A 17,709-nucleotide genomic window follows, 5' to 3' on the forward strand; every position below is an offset into this window, starting at 1 on the left:
GATCTGCCAAAGAAGCTTCAAAATCAATGTATAAAAGGTACTTAAAGCTCCTGCCACCAGAAAACTTCATGTCTTAGTCTCAGATTTACAACACACTCAGAACAACAGAATCATTAAACCATACCATAGAGTAAAACCAAACCCCATTCCCCAAGTTTTTTCCTTCCTATTTTGATCCCCAGAATTGGATATATGTTTTCCAGGGTAAAGATATAATATGCTTGTTAACATGTATTAACTTGAATGATTAAAGTTAAGCCTCCAATTTTTCTTTGACTAGTTATGGCCAATTAATTGTATAGTAAATCTATTAATGTTCTGATACAGTTGAAATTCTCAAATGGGAAACAAAATCTATTACTCACGTAGCACTTCCTTCTTTTGAATCATCAAGAGCACTTAATGGACAATGCTTCAGCGGGCGGCTCTCTATCTGAAATCACACCGAAGAAATGAGATGAATGAAGCAAGAGTTTTAATTTCTAGTATTATTGTAGCATACCTTTGACAAATTAATGTTCCTCAAGGCAAACGCTCCCAGGGCCCTGAATAGTACAGTAGGATCTTCGTCTAGACTGAAAACAATGCTAGTCTGGGGGAAGTAGTCATAAATTTCATCAGTAAATTCATAAAAGTTATATATAAAATATTGTTTTTATTTTCTACCTTATAGGGCCTGTCAGTTCCTGGAAATATAGGATCCCTTGCAAGTATCAGAAAGCGAGTAACATTAACATCATCATCCTAGTTAAAAGAAAAAGAATCAGCATAACTTCAATCTTGAGATCATCCACAATGACAGGCATTTGTTTTTTGTTATACAATCATGTCTTGTAATCAAGTATAAAGATGGAATAAAAAGAATGAGCAGTAAGAATTATCAGCCATTCTTTAGACATCTAAAAGGATGTCCAAGGATGAAAGATGCATGTCTTTTGGTTTATGCAGGAAAGCATACAATGTCAAGACAAGGGCAATAGACAATCAAAATTTACAATTGTGAAATGCAAACAACTACAACAGCTGGTCTGGCTTCCTGGTTGGAATACTATTGCTCTCGGGAATTACAACAAACAAGGACAGAGTACTGAATCCTAAGTGGCTGCATATAAGGAATTCAATTCTTCGAATTTTTATATCCAGTGAAGAGAGTTATCAGCTAGACCAAGTTTTCTCTGGTGGCAATTATGTTGTAGGATTTTATTTGAAAACCGGTACTTGGTCAGATCCTATTGAACCAAGGTAACAGACACCTCTTGCAAGGCAAGGGGAAAAGCAAAGGAAGAAATTACTAACTACAGAGAAGGGTAGAGCCAGGATAGTGCAGGGTCAGAAATAGAATGTGAAGAAACACTTATGGTACAATTTGAGGATTAGCAGAGAGGTCAACCTACTATGCACATTTCGGAACCTAAGGCAAAGCATCTGCAAACTTAATATGCTGATAATCAAGAGAAGGAAATTTCAATTTTCTTATTTCAATGCTGAGTTTGCTACATAACAGCAGAGGAACAGCACTTGTAATGTACCACACTCAAGTCTTAATTATACCCCATAGTAACACTTAGTATATCTCATTTGGGTACAGTTGATGTAGCAACCAGCTCCAATGAACTCATTGTTTATATGAAGACATGTTGCAGACAACAGAAAAACATAGAGTAAGAGTAAATGTTGTAGCAGTTGAGTCTTCCAAAACATGTAACTGAAGTCTTACCTGGATTCCTTCAGCTAGAATGTCGAGGCCATATAGTTTTGCTGCCCTTGAACTTGCAATAGCTCCAATGTCCCTTCTTTCTTCTAAGGCCACAACCTGTTCACAATGTCCAAATCATTATTATGACATGCAACTCTAAACCTAATCAATGATGGTCTTCAGTGGAGTAGAGAAAATTTGTAAAATACCCTAGCAGCTGCAGCAGTATCATCTACACCAATGTTGGTAACACCTAAATTAGTAAGCATAGTCTCACATTGGACAAGAACCTGCATGTAAGGAGAACATTTTAAAAGTTATACCTTGGTAGGCCATCAATAATCATATAAAAGAACACATGTTAATGATAATGAGGCAGATGACTGTTTCAAGCATTTGTGCAATCACAAATCCAATTAAGTGATGGCATGGTACTCTATCATTTTGGTTAGAAAATATTCTACAGTTATACACTTAGCTAATTCATTGAGGAATTTTTTTATCAACAAGAAAAGAATGAAATAAATAGAAGACATTTTAACCTGTGTATATCATCCATATATACATCAATACCTGCTTACACAACCTCTCATATTTACCAAAAAATAGTTATCATAACTTCCGATGTCATAGTTACACAAAATCAAACCAAACCAATAAAACAAAGTAATCTCAAAACGACTTCAAAGTTTACTCAGTCCCTGGAACAGTGAAAGATATCATTGTGATGTATTATGATAAAGATAGTGAAAGTGAATTGGTAGTTTCGGCTTGTTGTAGTTAGAGGTTCAAATAATCATAAAGGGGAGTGATAATTCACCACTTCTATGTAACATAGATATATTAATATTAATATTTTAATTTTTTTTATTTAAATATTTATATTATTATCTATTATAATAAATTTAAGTAGTCTTATATTTAATAAGAATGGTTAGAATATTACTTTCTAATAAAAAAATAAGACCTATTATTATTTATAAAGAAGTTATAGTTTGACACTCTTTAAAAGAAAAAAAAAATCTACTTCACATCCCATTTTAATAATAATAATAATATATAGTAGTGCTTTAAGTTAAAAACTAAAAAATTATAATAAAAAATATTTGGCAATATCCAGGAAGACTTGGGACCTTTGCACATTGAAAGCTACTGAGATATCAACTGCCAGGTGCCTTGAGATGTAGATGTATTTACTTGCAAATATTTGTGTGCTTGTCATATAAAATAGTGTTAAAGTTTTATAGAAAGGGTTATAAATTTTGTACCGTGATTATTCTGTAGTACCGTAATATAATATAATATATTATTATATTATTATTAGGTTACTCACAAATATTCAATCTTATTTACTTACAAATATTTAATCTTATTTATAAAATATACATGTCTCGATATAAAAATAAGGTGTTAACGATTTTATATTAATTAAAAATAATGTTAATTCATATTATAAGTAAAAATAATTCTCATCTCACAAAAATAAATTAGGTTTAAATTCATGCTCAGATATTGTGATTTGAAAGCATGTTTATGTGTAAAAAGATATGGAAAAGAATGATATCTAATGGCGAACCTGAGGATGACTGATTACACATCTGAGGTCTTGTTTTGTGACACCATTCTGTGCCAAGAGGCAGTGTTTAATTTGCAAATGAATCTCCCCAACAATGTGCAGCTTGTGGCGTATAAGTAAGTCATAATTACGGTGGATGCTTCCAACAATAGAACTTTCGATTGGTAGAACAGCTTTATCCACTAACCATGATTCAACACACTGCAAAAATTAATATAAGCAATCATCACATTCACAGAATCTATTACTTAAGGCATATAATCACATTCACAAAGAGAGAGAGCAAGAGAAAGATAGAAACAATGGAACCTTGAATGCAGTATCAAAGTCAAGACATGGAACTGTCTCACATTTTGGATATGCTTTCAAAGCAGCATCCTCAGTATATGCTCCTGGAAGACCCTGTGTATCAGGTAAATTAATTCACTGGTTAGAAGTGCTATTAATAATGCCATCAAACCTTTTTTATCTGAAAATAACTATCAATCATCATACCTTATAAGCAACGCGCACCTTTGACCTATCACTTGAAGAAAAACCATTAACACCTAATTGCTCTGCAATTAAAAAGGTTGCATTGTCGTCACAAAAGGAAGAAGAAAAAGGAAATGTGATTGAATTGCTTGTCTCTACCAAAAAATAAGTATGTAGAATTTAACAGTGAAAGATTTCATGGAAACAGTTGGTTTGAGAAATGGAAAATATTTTATTTTTTTTAATTTTTGGATTAACTTTTTTAAAGTAAGATTCAACCAGAACTCATAGCGTTTTAAATATGAATTAAATTAACCCATTAAGTCAAGCTAGATTATACTATTCCACTTATTTTGATTGACACCTTTAGCCGTAGGAATAATCTTTCATAAGAAAATACACAATATGTCAGTTCAAAATTTATAAGTAACATATATTTTCTATTTACAAGTATGTGATTACCTAATTTATTATCAAGAATGGATTAAAACTTCACTAAGTTGTCATTAAATATTTTTCTGTTAATGATGAATTGAAAACCACATGCCCAAAATGGCTATTCCAGACAGAATATTTAATTAGCAAAGCATGCTTATGATATATATATATATATATATATAAATAAGACATGCAAGAAGACCGGGTGAATGATTTCATCTCGAACAAGGTGGCAGTCAACTTCAATGTGTTTGGTGCGTTCGTGGAAGACCGGGTTTTTAGCAATGTGAAGTGCTGCTTGACTATCACAATAAAGACGAATTGGGTCAGGATGAGGAACATGTAGAGAAGCGAGAATGTCTTTAATCCACTTAATTCTCGGGTGGTCTTAGCCATTGATCGATATTCAGCCTCAGCAGAGGAGGCAGAAACCGTTTGTTGTTTCTGGGTTTTCCAAGAGATTGGGGAAGTGCCGAGTTGAATAAACCATCCGGTGAGAGATTTCCGTGTCAGTGGACAACTTGCCCAATCAGAATCACACCACCCAAAGAGTTGTAAGTTGTTCTCTCGAGGTAGGAGTATTCCTTGTCCAGGATGCCCCTTTAAATATCGAACAACACGAAGAGCAGCTTGCCAATGCTCAGAGCGTGGATTTTGCATAAATTGAGATAAAGCTTGGACACTGTAGGCAAGGTCAGGTCGAGTGAAACACAGATAAATTAACCTCCCAACAAGTCTACGATAAGTAGCCGGGTCAGAAAGAAAAGAACCAGTAGCGGAGCTCAATTTGTGATTTTCTTCACATGGTGTAGTGGCGGGCTTCGCACCCAACAATCCGACTTCAGTAATGATATCTAAGGTATATTTCCTCTGACAAAGGAAGATTCCGTTGGGGGAGCGAGCAACTTCAACCCCCAGGAAGTACTTGAGGCGGCCTAAATCTTTCATATGAAAGCATTGATTTAAGTAGCCTTTAAAACATTGGATGGCAGTACCATTATTCCCTGCAATCACAAGATCATCAACGTAGACTAGCACAACCAACTGTATGTCATTATTATTGAGAGTAAACAGGGAATGATCCTTCGGGGATTGTTGGAAGCCGTAACGAGTGAGAGAAGAAGATAGTTTAGCAAACCAACACCTGGGGGCCTGTCGGAGGCCATATAGAGACTTTTGAAGCTTGCACACTGCCCCTGGTTGAGATTCTTGGAAGCCAGGAGGGAGTTTCATATAAACCTCATCATCAAGATCACCATGGAGAAACGCATTGTGAACGTCCATCTGATGAAGCTCCCAATCTTTTGCGGCTGCTACTGCTAGAGTTGTGCGAATGGTTACTGTCTTTACGACAGGAGAAAACGTCTCGTTGTAATCCAAACCCTCCACTTGATGATTGCCAAGAATTACCAATCGAGCCTTGAATCTTTCAATTGTTCCATCCGAGTTGTATTTGATTTTGTAGATCCATTTACACCCAAGTGCCTTCTTTCCAGGAGGGAGAGCGGTGAGTTTCCAGGTGTCATTGAGTTCGAGAGCATGAATCTCCTGTGCCATAGCATCACGCCACCGGGGTTCTCGGACCGCTTGAGAAAAGAACAGGGGTTCCTGCTCGGTGTGTAAAGAGGCAAGAAAACTTTGATGATGTTTAGAAAAGGAATCACAATTCACAAAATCATGTATAGGATACGAAACACCTGAGGATTCTGTTGAAGGAGGTGACGGAACAGAGGGGCTTGACGGTATCGTGGTGGCTGCGACAAAATCGCGTAACCGTACGGAAGGCAGCTTCGCGCGATGCCCTCGCCCAAGGGGAACCGCGACCGTCAGCGGTGGTGAAGAAACCAACGGCGCCGTCTCCGTCGGACGCGGCGATGGATCCGCGGGTAGCGTCGAGGCTTCTATACACGGATCGGAGTCGTTGATAGTGTGGTCGAAGTCATCTGTGAGGGTAGCATCCTCCTTGGCTGGGATGGGAGATGCAATGGGTTGGTTGACGATGCATTCATCTAGGTTTGAGGAGGCAACTTCATGAAGAAAATGTGGGTCCGTTCCAGTTTCTAAAGAGTTGGTAATAATTGGGTTTTGTAATGGTGGTGCAGTGTCCATCTTTTTGGCTTCAAAATATGGAAATTTATTTTCGAAAAAATGTACATCACGAGAGACAAAGAAAGTTTCTGTTTCCAAATCAAATAATTTCCATCCTTTTTGGCCATATGGATACCCGACAAACACACATTTTCGGCTACGACTATCAAATTTATCCCGCTGTCTATTTTGATTATGAGCATAACATAATGAACCAAATACTCGTAAGTGCGCGTAACTGGGTACACATCCATGGATCACTTCATAAGGGGTTTTTCCTTTTAGAATGGAGAATTGTGTGAGATTGATTAAGTAGCCTGCAGTCAAAACGCATTCCCCCAAAATTTAATGGGAAGATTGCCTTGAAACCGTAATGACCGAGCAACATTCAGAATATGCCGATGCTTGCGTTCGACGCGTCCATTTTGTTGCGGGGTCCCGACACAGGAAGTTTGGTGAAGGATACCTTGTTGAATGAAATATTGTTTTAGACATATGAATTCGGTTCCATTGTCAGAGCGAACCATTTTAACACATTTGTTGTATTGCCTCTCAACGAGTGTGAAATTTTTTTTCAAAGTCACTGATACCTCTGTTTTTTCTTTTAACAAATAGATCCAAACTGCCCGTGAACAATCATCCACAATTGTCAAAAAATATGAAGCACCACAGGATGAAGGAGTTTTATAAGGACCCCATAAGTCACAATGAATTAAATCAAAAATATTCAAAGCTTGATGCGCACTTAAGAAAAACTTATCTCTCGTTTGTTTCAATTTTTCACAAACTTCACAAACTTTATTCAACTCATCACGAGTACATTTCCCACTTATATCAGGAAGCATTTGCACAATCTTAAATGACGGATGTCCTAATCTTTGGTGCCAAAGTGCTAGTTGATTTTCCATCTTGACATGACATGCTTGAGTCTTCCGTACCCCACGATACCAATAAAGCCCATCTTTCCGTTCACCTGCTCCAATCAGCGTCCTCGAAGTGCGGTCCTGTATAATACACAATTTATCAGTGAATGTTACAACACAATTTTCTTCATCCGTCAATTGAGGTACTGAAAGTAAATTGCATTTTAATTTAGGAACATAAAGGACATTTTTCAATTCAAGTCCTTCTTCAAGAGTCACTGTTCCCTGTTCGCAAGCTAGAACACGTTCACCATCGGGTAACCCTACGGGGCACCCTTGTATAGTTTCCTTTTCACTCAAATTTTCCAGTGACCCGGTCATATGGTTTGATGCCCCACTGTCAATAATCCACAAATCCCAAATGCTCTTACCAGTCATTTTCTCTGATTCATTTGATTTTTGTTTGCTGATCATATCAACCAGTACCTTCTATTGTTCATTGGTCAGACCTGCCATCTCAAGTTTCTTGTCGTCATTGTTGGCTTGACTGTTGCTTCCACCAGCGTGTGCCACATTTGCACGTGTCGGGTTACCTTTGTTTCGCATCCCTTGGCGTCCCCTGCCGTTCCATTTGCCTTCACTTTTTGGTCTGTCACCCCACCATTCGGGATATCCGATCAATTGGAAGCATCCCTTCATGTCGTGACCATTTTTACCGCAATGACTGCACGTCATTAATTTTTCTACCATATCTCCACGCCCTTTTTCTTTGTAGTTGGCCTACATCGCGAGACCCACGACCAACCCCCTTTCTCCCGTTGATTTGGCCATCATTCTCACTCTTTCTTCTTGTACCAACATAGCATATACGCGATTCAGAGACGGCAATGAGTCTGAGGCGATCTTACTGTCCCGTAGCTTGCGTCATCCAACCCCATAAGGAGTTGATGAACCTTCTCCTCCTCCCTTCGTTTTTCCAACTGAGCACCAATCCCACACTTGCATCCACCACACGTACAAGATGGAATTTTGTCACTATTAGCAAGCTCATCCCAAAGGACCTTCAATTTTCCAAAGTAAGTTGTCACCACCATTCCCTCCTGCTTGCATCTTGACAAGTCCGACCTTAGTTGTTGAATTCTAGGTCCATTCACGACCGAGAATCTTTCTTTAATGTCTTCCCACAAGTTATGTGCAGTCTCAACATATGCTACTGTGGATCGTAAGCTTGGTTCAATGGTGTTTAGAATCCAAGAGACAATCATGGACTGCACGGTCCACCAATCTTCAAGGTCGGGTGCCTCATCCTCTGGTTGGATATGTGTTCCATCAATGAAGCCCCATTTTCTCCGGGCACGAAGAGAGATCTTTACTGCTCTTGCCCATTCGTCGTAATTTTCTCCGCGCAATTGGACTTGCGTGATTATGTTTCCGGGATTGTCACTCGCGTTGAAATCATATGGTGAGTAGGTCTTCTTAGCACCTCCTCCTTCGTGCTCTGCTTTGTTGACATTATTCTTTTCTGGTGCATCTGTCATGGTTGTGCACCGTTGCCTTTGCTTTGTGTTTGTCGGGTATCAGAGTTTTGTGCTCTGATACCATGAAAGAATATTTTCTGTTTTATTCAATCTGTTATTCAATCTGTTTTTCATTTATAGCAATGATACATATATATAACCATAGCATTAGAATCGTACAGAACCGTACAGATTTTTTTTCTAACATAACATCTGTAATTAAGACTAATTATAGACCCATTAATAGTGATTATATTCCTATAATTAAGTCTAATTATAGACTCATTAATAGTGATTATATTCCTGTAATTAAGTCTAATTAAGTCTAATAATGATTTTGTCCAGTAATAGTGATGGTCACATAGCAACAAAAGAACTAAAATCATTCTCCATATATACCACAAATTCTAAATTAAAATTGAGACATGTTTAAGAAAAACTCACTAGGAATCAGGTTAGCATCCTTGTGAAACCCCTTCAACACACTTGGCTGAACCCTGATCCTGTCAGCATCCCCAGAAGACTCAACAATAGCCTTCTCATCTTCCATTGGAGTCAAAGCTTTGGGAGCCGAAACACGCAAACAGCAACACTCCCTCTTGCAGCATTTCTGAGGTCCTTGTTTTAAATTCACACCCATTCTAGAAGTAGCAGGATAAAAGGTTATTGCCAAGCCCAAATGAGGAGCTTTGGCACAACCCCAGATGCAACAATCGTTGAGAGCCATCAAGATCTTCAAGAAAACACAGAAGAAGTCAACACTGATCAAATTTAAGTTATTGTGGTTGGTGAGGAACTTCTTGCAGGCATAATATGATGATGGGGTTAGAGCAAAGTAATATATATAGTTTCATACGATATCAGTTATGAACTGTACCTTGAAATGAAAACAAGTTTTGGAATTTGACAATGAGAACAGACCCTGTTGCTAGAAAGACAAAGCTAGTAACCAGAAAATTGTTCTTTTGCAAGATTGTACACCGTGAAGCCCTTCCTCCCTCACACTATATATATATTTTGTTCTTCACAGACATTGTCTGCAAGAAATTATATTCTGGTTGAGACATAATCAGTAACTAACTCTTCTACTCATTATAAAGATTATTTTGAAAGTTACTTGTAGATTTTTAATTGATTTATATAAGTTTCTTGCATAAATTAATAATACATAAATTAATATATACAATAATAATACATAAATTTATATATCTTTTAAATACTTTCTATATTTTAATATTTTTTTATTAAATTTCATTAAATGAAATATTAAATTATATGTTAAAAATATACATGTCATTAATGGTAGTAACTGTTAAAATTGTAAAAGAGAAAGTTTGGTCAAAGTGAATTTGTATATGCTTCAAGATTAATATTCCAGTCTGAACTGTTTAAATTTTTAGAAAGTCATAAAAATTGCATTCTTCATCCATAATATTTAAAAATGAAGATATAAATTTGTGGGTTTTTAAAATTTAAAATATACCTCAATTTAGTAACGCTCTGTAGAGGGTCTAGTTGCATAAGTTATGGACCATAATCCTAGTTAAGAATTTCTCAAAGAAATTGCACAAATGAGAGACCACTCTTGTCAACGAATTTGAAAGTGGTTTGTTTATAGAATTCTAATTACTTTTTTGGGTCAATTATGATTTATTTAAATTATTTAGTCCAAAAATTAGTTTTGATGTATTTAATTTTAAATATAAAATTTAACAGTTATCATAAATAAAAATTTATGATTTTAATGTTATTTTAAATAAATATATAACTTTTTTTTTATCTATGATTGGATCATATTATTCACTTTTAATCAAGTGTAACAATTACTACAAGGAATTATTAGATAAAAATTAAACCAAATATGTATTCCTTCGAAATCTTATGGGATTTTTAAACACATAATACAACACCGAACCCAATTCAAAAAAAAGAGAACTTTACAACTCTATGGTTATGTTTAATCCACAACAACTAGACTTTTAGTTGAGCCAAAATCCATACTTCTTTCTTATCAATCTTTCCCTACTTGAATATTCACTACAAGAAAATTATGAAATAGAAACCAATTTTTAGAAACCAAAATAATTAGTTACAATAGTAACTAAATTAGAGACCATTTTGAAAATTAAAACAAAAATTGGTTTTTAAATTAGTTTCTATTATTGTTAAATAGTTTCTAAATTAGTATCTAATTAGCAACCAAAGTTTTAGAGACTAAATTTAAAAACTAAATGATTGGTAGTTAAAACTTTGGTTGCTAATTAGATACCAATTTATAAACTATTTAACAATAATAGAAACTAATTTAAAAATCAATTTTTGTTTTAGTTTCTAGAATTATATCTAATTTAGTTACTATTATAATTAATTATTTTGCTTTCTAAAAATTGGTTTCTATTTGATGATTTTCTTATAGTGATTATACAGTTACTATATGTATGTAAATCTCTCATTTTATTGCAATTCTTAACCCTTTTCAAGCTACATTCTGCTTCTCGTTTAAGTCCATAAGATGAAATTGTTGGTAACTAGCTCTAAGTTGATTATGGTGTATATTGTATATAAATTCACACATTAACCACACTATACTTGTCGATTTGTAGTATAAGAATAGGTGTTCAACAGTCTCATCATTCTCATTACAAAACACACACCTACACTGTGATTTGCAAGTACAATATATACCGATTTGACAGAGAAGTGACCATCTTCAACTTCCTTCCAAATTCACTTGTCAATAGTGCCAAATTTATGAGTTTTACCTTCCATCAAAAGGATAATTTCGCGTTCTTGTGTTTAATTTTTTTCTTAAAAGAAAATATGTTAAAAACTCAAGAATCTTGATTTTATATAAAAAATAAAGAATGAAAGTAAAATGATCGAAATAACTTCTAAAATAAACAACTGATAGCCTGGTCTTTCTATATTTCATCTTGAACTAGTCGAGGTGAGACATTAAAACAGAAGTTTTAGTATAGAAAAAAAAAACTGAGTAAATTTGAGGAATCTGTTTGAAATGTTTTTAAAAAAAAATTGAACTTTGAAAAATCTTTTAAGTTAAATTTGACTAATGTACTGTAGGCATTTAATGCTGACTTAGTGGAAATCTTGTAATGACTAAAAGAAAAATCTGATTGCAATTACTTTATGATACATAACATAGACGGGTATAAAATTAATATCATATTTCTAAAATCAAAAGTCATGACACAGTCTTGCTTCTATCCAGAGAAACATCTATGTACCGAGAACTTAGCTGTAAAAGGTTTCTATTGTTGATGTTTGTCACATCTATATGTACTTGACAATGTTGGTTTCATGTTCTTCCCATCTGCTAAGATATTATGATGACATTCTGAAGCACCTTCTTAGTAGATGAAAGAAGTTACGTGGTGATGGGGGAAAAGGCTTTGAAAGGGTTGTCTCCTCCTATTGGTGATTCAAGATGAACATGATATGTCCGTTTTATCCACCGGATAACAGCCCAGAACACGAATAAATGTTGTATATTCCTGAAATGAGGTGGGAAAGAACCAACAATTTGAGTTAATATTTGACCACTACATTGAAAAGTCCCATAGCAGCTAGAAACAGCATTTATCTATGGAGCAGTATATTGGATTTTATGCATCATTCAGATAAGGAAATCTCGGTTAATATACAAAATGGTAGGATGGAAACTAGTCTGAGCACAAGTAAGAGAAAACACTGAAGCATATGTAGGAGCTGGAATGAGTACTCATAACAGGAATAGGTTTCTAACATGAAAAATAATGATATTTTTATGATATGATGGCCTAACCTGCAAACTTTCTAAAGCATACTGTGCATTTGGATTTCTCATAGAAGCTTCAAAATCAATGTAGAAAAGGTTGTCAAAGTACCTGCCACAGGAAAATTCAATGTCTAAGTCACAGATTCACACCACTCTTCTTCCAAACAGAATAACAGAACAATGACGGTTTACCCCAAAGCTTTTTCCTTCCTATTTCGAACCACAAAGTTCGAAATATATATGCTTTTCAAAGTATATCTGGTAATATTGCAAATCCAAAATGAAAAAAAAATGACTACTCACTTGACACTCTCATACTTTGAATCATCATGAAACCTTACTGGGTGATGCTTCACTGGGCGGTTTTCTATCTGAAATCGCACCAAAGAAATGAGAGCAAAGAACCACGAGTTTTAAGGTATATTAGATTTAAATTTTAAACACTACAAGACTATATATAATAATTTATAATTTAAAAAAATTAAAATCAAACTTTCATAATTTAGATTTTAATGAATTCATGTAATAAAAATTTAAAAGACTATTCAATAATTTACAGTTTAAAACAACAAAATTTAATAATTTAGATTTTAATGAATTCATATAATAAAAATTTAAAATATTTTAGAATTATAATACTGAATGTAAAAGTAAAAAATAAATTATAAGATAATTTGGATAAAAGAAAGTAAAACCAAAATAATTTTTTAATATTTTAATTGCTAAATTGGTTAAATTTAAAATTAAGTTATTTTTTTCAATAAATAGTGTTAAAAAACATCATCATGTAAATATACTGAGATCCTAATTAGGAGTCACCTCCATTTTTGTTAATTGATAATACCAATCCTTACAAAACCTAACGGGTAATATATATAGTAAGATAAAGATTGTGTCTTGTTCCAATTACAAAGAATTTGTGTTGGATTACAAAATAATATTTTTATGATATGAAGGGAGAAAACATTTTGTGATCAGAAAATGAAAAGTCTAACAAAAGATAGGGAAAAAAAAGTATGATGATGAAAATGAAAAGTTTAACAATAGATAGGAAAAAAAATATAAGTATGTTATATATTCATAAATTCTAAATCAATATTATAAAATTTATCAAGATGTCTTAAAAAAATAATCAATAATATTTTTTTATGAATATCAAAAGACTTTTTTGTCAATTATTGAAAAAGCATAATTACGTTGTCTTCCTAAAATTATTCTAATACTTAATTTATTTATATTACTTAAATTTTTTAGTTAATATCATAAAAATTTAGAAAAAAAATTAATATCTTCTAAAATAATAAAAACACTCCTATTAATTTCAATTTTCAACTGGTATTATTTTAGCAAACCTTTGACAAATTAATGTTCCTCATGCCAAAGACTTCCAGGACTTTCGATAGTACAGCGGAACCTTCTTGCAGACTGAAAACAATGCTAGTCTGTGGTAGAAGTATTGTAATATTCATCAGTAAATTTGTCAAAATTATATATAAAAATAGATATAGTTTTCTGTACCTTATATGAACCGTTAGCTTCTGGAAGATTAGGATCCCTTGCAAGTATCAAACAACGAGTAATATTGTCATCATCCTATAGAAAGATAAGAAAATGAATCAGCTTAACTTTAATCTAGAGTTAACAACAATAACAGACATGTTTTCTATTTTGCTTTTGTTACACAATCATGTCTTCTGATGAAAAGGAGCACTGAGCAGTAAGTTGAATCTTCTTAAGGCTCTTGGGCATCCTTCATTATTGTACTTGGTTTTTATATGAAAATCAGAAACATGTACACGCAGCTTTGCAATCTAAATCAATGCAGAGATGCTTGAACTCATTGTTTATACGAAGACATGTTGGCACAAGAAAACCCTACAGTAAGAGTGCATGTTGTAGCAGATGAGTCTTTCAAAACATGAAACTGAAGTCTTACCTGGATTCCTTCAGCTAGGATGTCGAGGCCATATAGTTTTGCTGCCCTTGAACTTGCAATAGCTCCAATGTCCCTTCTTCCGTCCAGGGCCAGAAGCTGGTCACAACGTCCAAATCATTAAGACATACAACTCTACAACCTAATCAATGCTTGTTTTCAGTGGAGTAGAGAAAATTTGTAAAATACCTTAGCAGCTGCAGCAGTATCATCATCTACACCAATGTTGGTAACAGCTAAATCAGTAAGCATCATCGCACATTGAACAAGAGCCTGCATGTAAGGAGATCGTTTTAAAAATTTAAATGTTTTACATAGTTATTTGTCATAAACTATGTTGGTGCAAACCAGTGGTGATGTTTGCAGATTCAAACCCTGAAAAACTCTGTAAGTATATAACCTCATTTATGTATTCATATTAGAATGATATAGCTGCTAAAACATTACTTTTATGTAGTAGAGTATTTAAGTGATTTAATTGAACTATTCTGCCTTTGACAATTAGCTTTTGAAGGAAGAATTACTTCTAAGTGTGTAGGTGTTTATATAATACAACAGTGGGCATAATATAATCCAATAAGTTGTAGCAACGGGAGGTTATAAAGCATGTTGGTTGTGAAAAAAGATAGAAAAGAATGACATAGCCAACCTGAGGATGACTGAGTACAAATTTTAGGTTCTCTTTTGTGGCACCAGTCAATCCCAAGAGGCAGTGGTTAATTGGCAACTGCACCTCCCCAACAATGTGTAGCTTGTGGTGAAGAAGAAGATCATAGTTATGGTGGATGCTTCCAGCCACAGAACTTTCGATGGGTAGAACAGCTTTATCCACTAATCCCGATTCAACAGCCTGCGGAACAAAATATATAAACATATCATCACAGAATCCATTAGGTAATGCATCATATGCAGAGAGAGACAGAGATGTAAATAATCAAGGAATTGAACCTTGAGTGAAGTCTCAAAGTCATCACATGGCACTGTCTCACATTTTGGATATGCTTTCAAAGCTGCATCCTCAGTATATGCTCCTGCAAGGCCCTGCACATCAACTAATTCACTACTTAGAAGTGCCATTAATGAAGCTATCAATCTTTTATTTCAAACAACTATCAAGCATCATACCTTATAAGCAACGCACAACTTTGTCCCATCCCTTGAAGAAGATAAATCATTGGCTGTTAATGACTCTGCAATCAAAGAAGTTGCTTAGTCATGCCAAACGCAAGAAAAAGGAAACGAGATAATAATGATTCCACAAAATTAATTTTATTCAAGTTTTGACCAATTGAAAAGATCTTTTAATCAATCCAAGAACTATTTCAATTCTACCGAATGAAGATTTTAAATATCATCAATTGAAGAGATTCATCAGCAATCAAATTTAAACAAAATACTGTTAATAAATTAAGTGACATCCTTGTGTAAGTGTTTCTCACTTAGACGCGGATTAACATCCTTGTGAAAGCCATCGTCTAACTCGGTTATCTGAACCTGGACCCCATTCACAACACGCTTCTCATCTCCAACTAGAGTCAAAGCACTTGGATCCCAAACACTCGAACAGCAGCATCTCCACTTGCTGCATTTCCCAAGATCATCATGTTTTAAATTCATGCTCAGTCTTGAACTTGCAGGCTGAAAGGTTGCAAAGCTCGATAGAGGAGCTTTGGCACAGCCCCAGATGGAACAATCATTGAGAGCCATCAAGATCTCAAACGATTAGAGTCTGGAGGAAGTTGCAGAAGAAGTCCAAATCAAATTGAAAGTTTTTTGGTTGGTGAAGAAATTGTTTTAGGCACAATATGATGATGGGGTTAGTATTTTACCAATTTATATATAGATTTGTAAATGGTATATCAGTTATGAACTGATCTGTGTAGCTCGAATTAAATGAAGTTTTGAGAATTGATAGAAAAAAATGGTAGGAAACCAGAATAACATTGATCTTGCAATAGCTTATGTGTAACTGACACGGTTCCTCTTCCTCTCTCTGTATATATTTTGCTGTCTTTTTAAAACCAAAAACTGATTCTATCTTCAGAAACATTAAATATAGATATTTCTTCTCGATACAATTGTCAGTTACTTCCATCTTTATAATATAAATACTATTTTTGTTATTTAATTAAAACATAATAATATCATAAAACGTTTTTTATATTTTTATTTAATAATAAATTATGACATACTACTAATTTTATATTATGACTATCTTAGGAAACATATTTTTTTAATGATTCTTATCCGTTCACATGTGATTACACCTAAGAAAATTATAGACCAAAACAACACATTCTTTAAATATTTCTTAAGAATTTGCAAGTAACTTTTATTAAATCAATGACTGCTTGTGACTTCAATAAAAGAGACAGTAAAAGGTGAAAGGTTTGCATGTTAAGTGCTATACTGCATGTAGAATCCAAATTTTGAACGATTTATCTTCCTCAATTTATGAATATTTAATGTATATTTAATCAAAGAGTTTGATTTAATGTATTTAATAATGTAAACTCATTAAAAATTATCCAGATTTAATTTTTAAATATATTTTTACAGATAAGGATGATTAAAGGCGAGGCTAGTTCCAAAGTATATCCTCTTCTTTGTTCTGTATGATTTAATTTTTTTATTTTATTTTTATTTTCATAGAGTAACCGGTATATCATAATTCAAAATATTAATTTTTTTTGCAATATTAAGTATAAAAACTAATAATAATTAATGAATATCAAGTAATAATTAGATAAAAATTAAATAATTATAGAAAAATAAAAAAATTAAATATATTGACTTGATGAAATTAAGAATTGTATTTTCTATGTAATACATTGTTTTTGAATGAATTATATTTTAAAAAAACGTGTCATCAAGATCGTGTGATGAGAGAGAAAATATCTTAAAGATGTTAATAAACTTAAATATTGAACAAAAATAATTTCTTTTAGAAAAACAAAAATTCTTCAAATAAATAAAACAAAATTATGAATAAGGTTTATGCAATTAAACAATTGATTTTTTTTTTATAGAGTCAAATATTTATTATGTAAAGAAAACAAAGATATTAAGAAATAAGTAAAAATAATGAAATATGTGTTATAAAAGCTCTTTAATTTAATGAAATTAAGATAGGTATTGCTGATATGTTTTCTCAATTTTTTTTAAAGTAAGTAGTTAATAACTTTTAAATATCTGTAACATTTGTAGAAATGAAATTAAACTTAATGTTAGAAAGTCATAATTCTAAATATTTATTATGTTTTAATTTTAATGTAATTGTGGGTCTCCATTCATTTCAATCTTATCTAGAAGTGCTTTGACACTCATTTATCTTAAAATGTTATTAAGC

At 33.4% G+C, this 17,709-nt stretch overlaps 3 protein-coding genes across 3 annotated transcripts; all 3 read right to left on the minus strand.

Annotated features, from left to right (window-relative positions):
- Nucleotides 1-475: 475 nt before the first annotated feature.
- Nucleotides 476-7,870, minus strand: LOC137832225 (arogenate dehydratase/prephenate dehydratase 1, chloroplastic). Its single transcript, XM_090303945.1, has 8 exons — nt 7,645-7,870; nt 3,768-3,901; nt 3,582-3,674; nt 3,273-3,473; nt 1,906-1,986; nt 1,718-1,813; nt 667-744; nt 476-592 (listed from the first exon to the last, which is right to left on the minus strand). Exons 1-8 carry the CDS (start codon nt 7,868-7,870, stop codon nt 476-478), a joined length of 1,026 nt encoding a protein of 341 aa, XP_090160071.1.
- Nucleotides 7,871-8,010: 140 nt separating this feature from the next.
- Nucleotides 8,011-8,673, minus strand: LOC150027366 (uncharacterized). The gene has a single exon (XM_090303946.1). It carries the CDS (start codon nt 8,671-8,673, stop codon nt 8,011-8,013), a length of 663 nt encoding a protein of 220 aa, XP_090160072.1.
- Nucleotides 8,674-11,770: 3,097 nt separating this feature from the next.
- Nucleotides 11,771-16,350, minus strand: LOC137833155 (arogenate dehydratase/prephenate dehydratase 1, chloroplastic). The gene is made up of 11 exons (XM_068641517.1): nt 15,800-16,350; nt 15,486-15,550; nt 15,309-15,401; nt 15,010-15,210; nt 14,550-14,633; nt 14,364-14,459; nt 13,946-14,020; nt 13,780-13,869; nt 12,731-12,798; nt 12,455-12,536; nt 11,771-12,164 (listed from the first exon to the last, which is right to left on the minus strand). Exons 1-11 carry the CDS (start codon nt 16,065-16,067, stop codon nt 12,093-12,095), a joined length of 1,194 nt encoding a protein of 397 aa, XP_068497618.1. The 5' UTR covers nt 16,068-16,350; the 3' UTR covers nt 11,771-12,092.
- Between the last annotated feature and the right edge of the window lie 1,359 nt (nt 16,351-17,709).

This window comes from Phaseolus vulgaris, chromosome 6, assembly GCF_051622355.1.
Source record: "Phaseolus vulgaris cultivar YP4 chromosome 6, ASM5162235v1, whole genome shotgun sequence".
In the NCBI taxonomy this organism is placed as follows: Eukaryota; Viridiplantae; Streptophyta; class Magnoliopsida; order Fabales; family Fabaceae; genus Phaseolus; species Phaseolus vulgaris.

Excerpts from the sequence above, each read along its gene's own strand:
- LOC150027366 (XM_090303946.1), bottom strand. The coding sequence starts at position 8,673 with ATGACAGATGCACCAGAAAAGAATAATGTCAACAAAGCAGAGCACGAA.
- LOC137833155 (XM_068641517.1), bottom strand. The coding sequence starts at position 16,067 with ATGGCTCTCAATGATTGTTCCATCTGGGGCTGTGCCAAAGCTCCTCTA. Across the intron at positions 14,634-15,009 it reads TTGTACTCAGTCATCCTCAG|GCTCTTGTTCAATGTGCGAT; the intron begins GTTGGCTATGTC and ends CCTTACATGCAG. Across the intron at positions 14,460-14,549 it reads ATACTGCTGCAGCTGCTAAG|CTTCTGGCCCTGGACGGAAG; the intron begins GTATTTTACAAA and ends CGTTGTGACCAG.
- LOC137832225 (XM_090303945.1), bottom strand. The coding sequence starts at position 7,870 with ATGACGTGCAGTCATTGCGGTAAAAATGGTCACGACATGAAGGGATGC. Across the intron at positions 3,902-7,644 it reads CAAGAAACTTGAGATGGCAG|AGACAAGCAATTCAATCACA; the intron begins GTCTGACCAATG and ends ATTTTTTGGTAG. Across the intron at positions 3,675-3,767 it reads AGGTGCGCGTTGCTTATAAG|GGTCTTCCAGGAGCATATAC; the intron begins GTATGATGATTG and ends CCTGATACACAG.